The 12380-nt window shown below is 35.4% G+C and overlaps 1 protein-coding gene across 13 annotated transcripts in view; it reads left to right on the forward strand.

The window, feature by feature from the left end:
* alph (protein phosphatase alphabet) overlaps positions 1 to 12380 on the forward strand; it is a 142071-nt gene that overhangs the window by 21321 nt on the left and 108370 nt on the right. For all 13 annotated transcript variants that reach the window (XM_069833229.1, XM_069833230.1, XM_069833223.1 and 10 more), the window contains 3 exons: positions 1540 to 2382; positions 2468 to 2585; positions 8077 to 8179. In XM_069833229.1, coding sequence (XP_069689330.1) covers positions 1570 to 2382; positions 2468 to 2585; positions 8077 to 8179 — 1034 coding nt within the window. In that variant the 5' untranslated portion in view covers positions 1540 to 1569. The remainder of the gene's footprint in view (positions 1 to 1539; positions 2383 to 2467; positions 2586 to 8076; positions 8180 to 12380) is intronic.

Genomic DNA, 12380 nt, shown 5'->3' on the forward strand with positions numbered 1-12380 from the left:
GTATGTATTGCTTGTAAGTAAGAGACAAAGGAAATATTAGCGAATGAAGCAAATATATGGGACAGAAACACGAACATATTATCGAAACTTGAGTTGTAGAATTTTTAAATTTATATTGTGAGTCATAGCATCGTACTTGCTTACATTTGACTTCTGATTTAAAAAGATTTTGAAATACGTAATTTTATTCAGTATTAATTTTTAACATTGATCTTTGAGAACTTACATACATTACAATTAGTAAATATTTAACTTATAACATACGACTGTTGTCTATGGCTCAAATATGTATCTGTCATTCCAAGACAAAAGGTGATTCGTTAATTTTTGGCGAAAGTGAAATTTTGCAATATGTTGTGCATCCTGATGGTATCTTTATTGTGGCAAAAGATGACATGCACAATCTCTATTATTTTTCTCTCTAACCTATTGTTATGATGGGTGTTCAGTAAATGCTTGCTCCTGAAAAACTGCAAGAAATGACTCATATTTTGCCTTAGAGCCACAGATTTATAGCTACAGATCCTGCAGAACCAGGCTGAGTTTTGAGCAAGAAAATGGAGGTTCATCTTCTTCCCAAAATAATTTTCTCGAAAGTGTGACCTTGGACCTTGCATCGTGTTTTTTTAGTTTGTTATTTAACGACGCTGTATCAACTACTAGGTTATTTAGCGTTGATGAGATTGGTAATAGCGAGATGGTATTTGGCGAGATGAGGCCAAGGATTCGCCATAGATTACCTGGAATTCTCCTTACGGTTTGGGGTTAAACCTCGGAAAAAACCCAATCAGGTAATCAGCCAACCAGGGATCGAACCCGCACCTGAACGCAACTTCAGACCAGCAGGCAAGCGCCTTAACTGACTGAGCCATGCCAGTGGCTGCATCGTGTTGATCACATGATTAGAAAAGTCCTGTTCATAAACATTACATCACTAAATGGGTACAGAACAGGTCCAAGGATCCAGTTGCTGATGGTACATGATGACAATGATTTTACATATATAATTGGACTTCATCGTTAATTATCTCAAATTATTGAGCTGTGTTCGAGATTTTCTCTTATGACTACAATAATTCATGTTTGGAAACTCTGTTATTACTAGTGTGTAGTAAGGTTTGTTGACATTCTTTACAATAACACATTGATTTCTGCTTTTGAATTAATAATTTTATATGACATTTATCTATATATGGAAAATTTATGGGAGAAATTGTGAACATTCTGTTTTGAATATTTATTTAATAGTTCTAACTTCGTCCTCATTTGCAGTCAGCTCATTTTAGGAGCAATTTGGAACTCATAGATATCTATTAGACACATTCACTAGTTCACCACGTAAATATGAAAATTGTTTATGCCTAAGAATTAGCACAGGGTTAAAATGTGACGAATGTTTATTAGTAAATTGTCTCATAAATGGGGATATAGAACATCTGTAGAGTTTATAAAATGTAGTGTTAAAATAATGATAACTTCTCTGGTCTGTTTTCATGTGAATTTGTTAGGAGTGTTTAGAAGTCTCTCTTCATGTTTCAGATGAAGATGCTTATAACATAAGAGAGCAGAATGGGTGCATTTCTGGACAAGCCAAAGACAGAGAAACACAACGAGCATGGTTGTGGCAATGGCTTGCGCTATGGAGTGGCAAGCATGCAGGGATGGAGAGTGGAGATGGAAGATGCACACTGTGCTGTTACAGGGTTAGGCGACGAGCTTCAGGATTGGTCTTTCTTTGCTGTGTTTGATGGGCATGCAGGTGCAAGAGTTTCCGCACACTGTGCAGATCACTTGTTAGAATGCATTGTCCAGACTGAGGAGTTCCGTCACGACGATGTGACCAAAGGTATTCGGTCAGGCTTCCTGCATTTGGATGACCGCATGCGAGAACTCCCGGAATTGGCCAGCGGAGAGGATAAATCAGGTTCAACTGCTGTGTGCGCATTGATATCTCCACGTCAGGTGTATGTTGCCAACTGTGGAGATTCGCGGGCTGTGCTGTGCCGTTCTGGCCAGCCAGTTTTTGCCACACGGGACCATAAGCCAGTTTTGCCAAGCGAAAAGGAACGCATTCTTCGTGCAGGAGGCAGTGTCATGATCCAGAGGGTGAATGGATCACTGGCTGTATCTCGTGCACTGGGTGACTACGAATACAAGAACGTGGAGGGTCGTGGTCCCTGTGAGCAGCTGGTCTCACCTGAGCCCGAGGTGTCTGTCATGGACAGAGATGAGGAGCGGGATGAGTTCCTGGTACTTGCCTGTGATGGCGTGTGGGATGTCATGTCCAACGAGGACCTTTGCGACTTTGTACGATCTCGACTCGCCCTTACTAATGACCTTGAAAACATTGCAAATCAAGTAATAGACACCTGTCTCTATAAGGTTAGTTAATTTGGAGCCCTTGAGAATATTGTGAAATTTTCCTGAACTACCCCTACACTTGCTAGATAATTTTCTTTCTTTGCAGGGTAGCAGAGATAACATGAGTATTGTGCTAGTCACTTTCCCAGGAGTTCCACAGCCTTCTTCAGAAGCCATACAACAAGAAGCAGAGCTGGAAGCTACGATAGAGAGGAGAATAACAGGTTGAAATTATTTCTGTGTGTTGTCTGTTGCATTCATATAGAAACATAGTTCTGACTAGCCCTCAATTCACAGGTTGCACAGCTGCCCACTCTAGCGATCCTTGATCAGGATTCCTTATCTCAAAGTGATGCTTTTGGCTCTCTCCATCATCCCATCTGTCCTTCTCACCTCACAAGTCTTCAGAGCTGAGATCCAGACTGAACGGAATTTTTCCTCGACCCTCAGTGACTGGTATTTCAGTTTATTCATAGATGTGGCAACTCTCCATGTAGTGATAAAAAAAACCTGTCAGTTTTTCTCAACGAGGGTTGTGATTGATTACTAACCGAGGAAGACAAGATTTCTGTTGCAATAAGAAAGACATTTATTGCACCAATTAGTAGGGCATGATAGAGGGCCAGTCAGGTCTTTTCTGTGAAACTTCACTCAATGCAATTGAACGAACTGTACCTGTATCTCACTGCATTAAAAGTTCATTTATTGAAATAAGTGAGAAATGGTGCTGAATCATTCCCGAGTTCTTGGTGATAGTTCAGGATTGTAGCCATGTTTATGTTAAGTGTGGGCTAAAGGATCAAAGAATTTTGTACCAAAAACATAGGCCTGGACATAAATTAAGAAAATATACAAATTAAATAATCATATTACATGTAGTTAAACATATATAGTCACCTAAAGTAGGAAAACTATTATTAAATCACAGAAAGTGCTACACAATAAGTTTATACTTTGTAATGCAAATAATCTCAGTCTTTTGACTAGTCCTATAGCTCCAATCACCAAGGCTTTAACAAAAAATTAAATTTACGGGAAATTGAAATCAAAGTTTAGTGTCAATTAAGAACCATGTGCACCAGAGCAATAAAGACGAAAATATTGCAGAAATGAGTAGTGCAGAAAGGGCAGAATTTGTGACATTGAAGGGGTAGAGAATAGGATTATAGGTGAATGGAAGGAGGGGATGGAGAAGCTAATAAGGGAAATCGGAAGGGATGGGGAGAGATGATAGTGGAGCAATTGGAGGAAGAGATGTGAAGCAGGGTGGTGGAGTATAAATTAAAAGGAATTAGTAGGTACTACTGAAATCGTACGAAAAATGCATAAGTTACAGTGAGTGTAGTGATATGTAATGAATATGTCATATACAGAAGAGAGAAATAGGAAATGAGACTTAGTGGGAACAATGGTGAATTAGTTTTTGAGCTAATTTGGGAACGAAAGTGGACTAGCATAATAAATAAAGCCCGGATTTCTAAGCACAATCAAACAGTAAAATAAGCAAGCAAATAAGCATGAAAAATGGTAAAAATAAGCAAAAACGAATACATGGAAACAGTAAAATAAGTGTAAAAAATGGTAAAAATAAGCAAACACGAATACACGGAAATATGATAAATTATTTGTTTCGTAGAACTCTTACCTTATTGAAGGCTGTTGCAGTATACTAGGAAGATGATCCTGAGATTTTCCTGTGTGAAGCTCCTGTGTCTGTCGGTGAAGAATTATTTGTAAAGTGAAAATGTTCTTTCGACATCACAGGTGCATGTGAAAAGCACCACATTTCTTCTTCGGTGAATTCCTCTTCAATATCTGTTTCTTCACTAGAAAGCTTTTTAGAAATTTGACACAGTGTTTTGTAATCGGAAATTTTCTGTAATACCTGATTGAGTTTGTCGAACGCAATTTTTGCAACCGCATGTGTTTCCGAAGATAATGTTACCGAAATTTCGTCTATCAGAGAAAGTGAATGTTCCAAGGAATTATTTCAAGCTTCCAACTGCTTTAAAATTTCGGATATTTTGGAAAAATGGTTATGGATGTATTGAATCTTTTCTTGGATGCCGTTTTTAGCAAAACATTCGTGGGCTGTGGCAATGCTGACTGCATCTTCTGCATTTAGGGAATTCAGGACATTTTTCACTTCACTGAAATGTTCTGCGTAGTATGACACAGCCTGTAACCATGTAGCCCGTCGAGTTAAGACTGGCTGAGGAGTAAAGACAAATTTGGAAGGAGTTCACGAAATTTTTTAATTCTAATCAGTGACTTTATAACCACTTTCTTCATGCTGGAAACAAGAAAATCCACGTCTTTATACTGGCTTCTAACAGTTTCAGCGACACAATGTAAACCGTGAGCAAGGCATGTCAAGTGAACTAATTTAGGAGAAAGAACTTTTAATCCAGCTCCCGTTTTAACAGTATATGGAGCAGCATTACTGAGAAATAACAATACATTATCATACCGAACCCCTTCTGGACACAAGAAAAGTAATGAGTCGTTGAAAAATTTTTCAATAGTGGAATGATTTACTCGGTCAAGTATCTGTATATTAAGAAATGATCTGCTGCCTGCTTTCATAGCACAAACTACAGTATTACACACGCACTGTCCTAATGCATCTGTAATTTTTATCAATAGAAATCCATATGTTTTCGTGCTTCAGTTTATCTCGAATATTACAAATTACTTCTTGAAAACACTGTGGCATATAGTTTTTGCGCAATGTAGATTCGTCCGGCACCCGTTTATTTTTCTAAAAATACCTGAAGTTGCACATTATTCAATTTCCACAACGGAATGTCGGAACCTGCTAATGCTAAGCACAAGTCTTTGAAAAATGTATCAGTAGAACTCAATTGTTCACCCACATTGCTTTTAATCAGTTGCTGGTTTAACTTAGGTTTATTCTCAAACCTCTCCTTATGCCGCGTTGTATTAATATGCTGCACAGTGTCATATTTTTTCTTCGCAGAAATATTCTTTTCACACATCAAATAAAATAAGATTCTGCCGTCCTCACTAAAAATATTACTTCCAGTCATTTACGCATTTGCGTAAGCATGCTGTTTGAGAGGTTTTTGTGGGTGGCATTCCTTAACTACAACAGCAAGCAATCACACACACTTTATTGAACCAACGCGTGTTGCATAACTTGCACACTGCAGCTTGGAACTCGGGGATTCACCATCCAAGCACATGACATCATTCTGATAACGCGAGAAGTGCGATAACCAATTGACCTGTCTAGTTGCAGAAGCTTGGTGGGGAATCCCAAGGTTCTCTCCTTATTAGAACTATGCAGTATTATATCACAACATCCTGGGTCATATCCTAGCATTACTTTCTTATGCATTTGACTCAAGTTAATTTTTTTATTAGCCCAAAAAAAGGGGGGGGGGAATCGCTGATAAATGACTGCTAGGAGTGTAATATGCATTTTTAAAATTACAGTTTTGGGTAAAATATGCTGTTTTAATTAAAAGTCGTAAAATAAGTAAGCAAAAACGTTTTCCTGCGAAATAAGCATTTATAAGCACTAACAAACATAGTTAAAACTTCTTATCTAGGTGTGTCTTACGAAGTATAACCTTTCTGCTTACCTTTAAAAGTGTGGAAAAGAATATGCATTTTCCTTAGAAATCCGGGCTTTAGAATAATAAATGTAAAGAATATGAGAGCGATGTGAGTCAAATATTTAATAAGGTCTATATAATAGGGAATAGTTATTAGACAAATGAATAAATGGAGGTAGGAGTTAATAAGTTTAGACAATGGAGGGCGAGGATGAGAGGTAAAGGAAGAGGGACATATGGTTAGGAAAGGAGAGGGTAACTACACGAAATGTTAGAATTTTGGAAGAAGAGGTGTAGGAAACAGTAAGAGGGCCACCACTACCATTGAAAGTTGAAGACAAATATATCATATCATAACAAATACAAGTGTTCCAGACTAAGTTAACGGACATTACCTCACCCACTTGTTATGGTTTGTGGACAGATCTCTGCAGATTCTGTGAGACTAGATTTGTCTCTATTGTGTGACTCCAGGGGAAAAGCAATTCTGTGGATTCTTGCTGAATCCCCAGACAGCTTTGAGAAGGAGTCCAAGAAAGATGTGCAGAAGTTACACAAAAGAGTTCAGTGGCAAATGGTCACGGAAGTCCTGTACTCCACTTAGGAACAAAAGAAATAGGATCAACTTTGGTCATTGAGTTTGTTCTGACTCAGCTCCAGATACTCCTGGTTCCTCCATCTTCATTGTGGCCAACCCAAATCTGCCCTATCCTTGAGGCTGATATGAAAATTGCAATTGAACAAAACAGTTTTTATTAATCTGTAGAAAATTATTTTCCATTTGTTTTCATGTGAATGCTCACTTTCAACTACTCCTGAATTACTACATTTCTTTGATAAGAATGGAGAAGCGTAGTTTTTAGAATCACACCTCTTGAAGTAAGAAATAATTCTTCTTTTCACACCATAAATCATTTGATCTTTTCCTCTATTGAAACTAACTTTTTGTGTTAGTGTATTATATTTGCTAAAAAAACTTTTATGTCAAAAACTTTCAGTTTGTTTCATCATTTTGTTGGTTTGTCAGTCGCAAATGCCTTGATTAAAATCTGGCAGTAGAATTTCCCAGGTTCTTCCTAGCCTGATGGAAGTTCTTCCATATCTGATACGACAGGCTACCACCAGAGGTTTGGTATGCAGATTTGATGGCTGGAGAAGAACGCATGTGACATATTGTTAAATCAGCTTAGCTGGGTAAGGCAATTGGCATCCAACTCGTTCCATCACAGATGCACAAAAGGCATACTTGGAGACTGAAGTGCTTAGGGATGTTCCATGTCCTACCAGATAAGCAACTCTACCTCTAGTCTAGTAGTATGATGAATTCTGTTTCTGAAGTTGATAGAATCCATTACCTGTGATCATAGGATGGTAGGCAAAGATAATAACTGGCATAGTTGAATTTCGACTACCTATGATCATAGGATTGTAGTCAAGGGTTGAGCAGCATAGTTGAATTTCGACTACCTGTGATCATGGGATGGTAGTCAGGGATGATGAGAAGCATAGTTGAATTTCGACTACCTGTGATCATAGTATGGTAGTCAAGGATGATAAATGGCCTAGTTGACTTTCGCTACCTGTGGTCAAAGGATGGTAGGCAAGGATGAGCGGCCTAGTTGAGTTTCGACTACCTATGATCATAGGATGGTAGTCAAGGATGATAAATGGCCTAGTTGACTTTCGACTACCTGTGGTCAAAGGATGGTAGGCAAGGATTGAGCGGCCTAGTTGAGTTTCGACTACCTGTGATCATAGGATGGTAGGCAGGGATGATGAATGGCCTGGTTGAAGTTCGGCTACCTGTGATCTGTTCAAAGCTATTCATTTAGAAGTTAATAACTCTCTGTTTTAAAATGTGAGAAACTTTGAGGTGATGTTTTACAAATTTTAACCAACACTGAGGTACGAAATTTCGAAAGATCATAGGTCATTGTAAAATAAATGTCTCACTACTTATTCACCAAAACTCAAATTTTAACTCAGTACACAGCATTTTAAATTTCCTAAATCTAAACGTCATCTTTCATTATTTATAGTACACACTTGTGTGTTTGGTACTTATTTAGGAATACTGAATTGTGATAACTGATTTTATATGATACTAATGACAAAAGTTGTAAAACTGTTACAGACATGGTTCGGCAAAATGATGGATTGGAGTTTCTTCATGTCTTTCAAACATTGGCAGATGAAGATATACCTGGCTTACCTCCTGGTGGAGGGCTTAGTGCCAAGTAAGTATTCATTACTAAAGCCACAGTCTAAAGTTCTGCTTGAACTTGTAAATTGACTTACACTTATAATAAAAGAAAGGCATTAACAAATTTGAAGGCATCCTAACGTTACAAGTTCGGGTTCGATACCGAGGAGATCTGTGATTTTTTCCATGTGGACTTTCGTTGGTTTTGTCTAAATACGTGAGTTTTCTCTCTATCCCTACTTCATCAATGCTTCACTATTATTATAGCTCATACTGTAATTATTAGTACAAGTAAGGCTGTGTAAGCTATGTTGTTTTGTTTGTGGAGTAAAATATTATGCCTAATTAATTCCATAGTTTCTTATCATTATTTATTATTGTTATTATTATTATTATTATTATTATTATTATTATTATTATTATTATTATTATTATTATTATTATTATTATTATTTCAATCTATTTTTACACTCCTTTTCCTCCAAAACTATTGAATTTTTAGTTTGGAATGAAACTTTATATACACAAGTGACATCTCTTCATTGTGTTTGAATCACTGAGTCGTCTATTTTTTAAAATATATGTGTATTTTTTGCAAAGTTAATGCATTCATTATATCATTTTTAATTATGATTTGTGATTTATTGTATATTGTCTGTGACCATTAACACTTATCGAAAACCTACCTTCTTACACTTTTGTTTGACCACTTAAGAAACTTACACATTTATCAGCACCAGCAGGCTATGATGTATTTTCAGAGAGAGATATAGCACATCCAAAAGTGGTATGTCCAACCAGAAGGGGAAGGAAGGAAGTTGGTTGCTATGACAACCCAACCATAACTGACTCATTAGGTGTTGGCATTATTGTGTGATGTATGTGGTTTGTAAGATTATAATTATAGAATTATAATGAATCCAACTGGTGATTTAGTGTGTTCCTTACTCCAAACACCTTTTTCTTTATGGAAAGATCGTGACAAACATGATGTCCTAAACCAGTGGTACTCATTAGAAATTAGAGGAGAGCCAAAAGTATTAATTTGCTGAGAGCCGCAATATGAGTATTTAACAGTATTGAAGCTTAACAAAATGCGCGGATTTTTAATTATTAAATTATTTTCCCCTTCATATTATTTAAATATAAAGCAACAGAACTAACACATATTACTAGTACCGGTACTCTTCTAAAAAATCATATCAATAGGAGTAGGTTGATTTGTTGTTTTATTTCACCTGTAATCTGTTTTGAGTTTGGAAAATAAAATAAAGTTCCACATACAGCTAGAAGGCACTCTTTAACAATCTTCGCATCTGTAAATGGCCTTAATTTCTGCTACGTGATACAATGCTTTTGTTGTCAATTTGTTTTATGTACAGTGAAATACATTACTTTCTGTTCAGTTATTACAGACAATTTTAACATTTTCGGTTTTTCTATCCTTGATTGAGAATGTTTTGGATACTGGTTATCAAAATTTGAATGCGTATTATTGTAATGTCAGTTAAGATATAAACATTTCTATTCCATTATTATATCGATACATAATGAGCACATGAGACATAATACTACCTTTTTTTTGAAGAAAACACCTTTACTAGGAGTAATAATGCAGGGTAACCAAAGTTTTCTCCAGTTGTACGTTATTACAAATATTAAAACGTATTTCTAAAAAGAGAAGTAGTAATAAGGTAACCAGGGGTAATAAGATCCACCTAAGGAATTGAACGTTTTTTCTTTGAAATAAAGACGTTTAGCAATTTTTAAATAATGGAATAGCATACTTTTATAGTTATTCTTTAATATTTTACTTCAAATAAATATTCAAAGAGACACATAAATGTTGTGAGCAATGAAAATTAACTTCATGTCACTGGGCCTTATATCCTGCTGTGACAGATAATAAGCCCCCAAATAAAGAATATAAGTACTGAACACAATTTGGGCATATAAAGTCTTCAGTTTTTTCCCTCAGTGAGACCTACACATTCATCGTCCACCCAACATTCACAAAAAACACACACACACACACACACACACACACACACATGTATATCTACAACAATTCTCTTCACAGACAGAACACATCCGCTCACCTGAATGTTTACAAATCCTGAAGTTGATGATTCATCCAATGCTCTTTCTGCATTAGGAATTGTCAAAAAAGATTGTGCTTCAAAGTTTGAACTTTATAGTTCAGGGATTTCTATGAACTTTTGCACGTTTCCACGTATTTATTTCACAGGCCTTATTTAATGCTCCGTTACTTCGTGTCAATTTTAATTTATGGAGTGCTCATATGCTCATTAGCGAAAGTTTCACGGTAGCCCCAAACTTCTTAATGTTTACACAATAACGATTAAATATCAACTTAAATTTTGCAAAATTTTATAATGAAAGCAGAAATAATCACACATAACTTGTTGCCACCAGTCAGCTACAAACAAGAACGAGAATCTAATTTCTTTATGCCTCACTCAAATGCGAGAAGAAATAGATCTTAAGAGCTGTTGCTCTCTTTTGCAAAAGTGTATAACTAATGGCAAAACTAGGTAGTGGGTCTTATAACATGCTGGGCCTTAATACCCTCAGGTACCTTAGTAGCCTAATATTAGTTCACTAGCATACCTGTGCACTCCGCTGCACCTGTTAGAAATAAATATAAAGTAATTACATAATTAAAATAGGATGTTTGATCCAGGGAACATTCGTGTTTGATAGAAGGATAAATCGTTTAATATGTTACTTAATTTCAATTCTATTTAAATAATTAAAATGCGATCATTTTGTCCAGAAAGCATTCATTTGGAGCAATGGCAATTCCTTTAACATGTTTCTTAATTGTTATTACATGCAACCATAGTTTAATGAACATTGACATCATTTAGATTTAATGTGTATACTTTATTTTACTTGCTATATGTTTCCATTGAATTATGGTAATAACTTAATTTTAACCCTAGTTGTTTTCTACGTATTCAGTAAATGGCACTTGGCCCACTATGGTTCTGAACCCTTCAAATGACTTAAATTATATTATATTATATAGTATTATATTATATTACATTATATTATATTATATTATATTATATTATATTATATTACATTATATTATATTATATTATATTATATTATATTATATTATATTATATTATATTATATTATATTATATTATATTATATTATATTATATTATATTATATTATATTATCAGAAGTTACTGTAATAACATTATAGTATTATGTCCATCTAGAGAAAGTATACTTTCCAATGGTGAAATAATAATTAATTATACAAATCGGTTAATTTAGCTTCCGATATTACTTCATACAAACACAGAAACATTCTCTGTAAGCTATCTTTCATAGCTTTCGATTGTTGTTGTCCAAGGCCCCTTATAGACCAAGTCATTTGTTTATTATATCGTTACACGGCCTTAGATGGCAGTTATTTTAATTTTAAAACTCATTTATCTCATTAAATATCAGTCCTATCAAAATTTTTCAAAGAATAAAACTTATCGCAAATGATTTTTAAAGAAACTTTTGTTATGTAACATTTTTCACAAAAATCAATAATAAGCGAGATATTTCTATTTATTTAATTCAGGTCCCCTTATAACCCCCCTTTTAAATAATGTATTTTGAATGCCATATAGCCTAAAATCTAAGTTACAACGAACTTAATTTATATTCCAATTTTCATCGAAATACGTTCAGCCATTACCGCGTGAAAAGGTAACAAACATACAGACAGACAGACATACAAACAAAAATTTCAAAAAAGCTATTTTCGGTTTCAAGGTGGTTAATTATATATGTTAGGACCAATTATTTTTGGAAAATCGAAAATTACCAGAAAAATTTCGGCTACAGATGAGCTGCAATAAAATAAATGTCTTTGAGATCTACAGACCACGTAATTAGTACCACTGTCTTAAACATTGGAAGATCAACACCTGTGCTTTATTTGGAAGAAGCTTGTAGTAATCAGGGTGCTAGTTCTAAATTTTCAATAGATCATTTAAACTTCGTTAGTATGAGGAACGTAAATGGCTATGTGACAGCAGTTATTTCCAAAAGCTTTACTGTTGACTGTGTTTACTAATTGGCATTAAAAAGGGCGCGTGGAACTACATAGGGTGACAGTTAATATTCTCATAGCTAGCAGTGCATATTCTGTACAGATTACTGTGCATTTGACTGCGGAATCTCGGCCAAATCACTCAGCTGA

The sequence above is a fragment of the Periplaneta americana genome, chromosome 8, assembly GCF_040183065.1.
Source record: "Periplaneta americana isolate PAMFEO1 chromosome 8, P.americana_PAMFEO1_priV1, whole genome shotgun sequence".
Lineage (NCBI taxonomy): Eukaryota > Metazoa > Arthropoda > Insecta > Blattodea > Blattidae > Periplaneta > Periplaneta americana.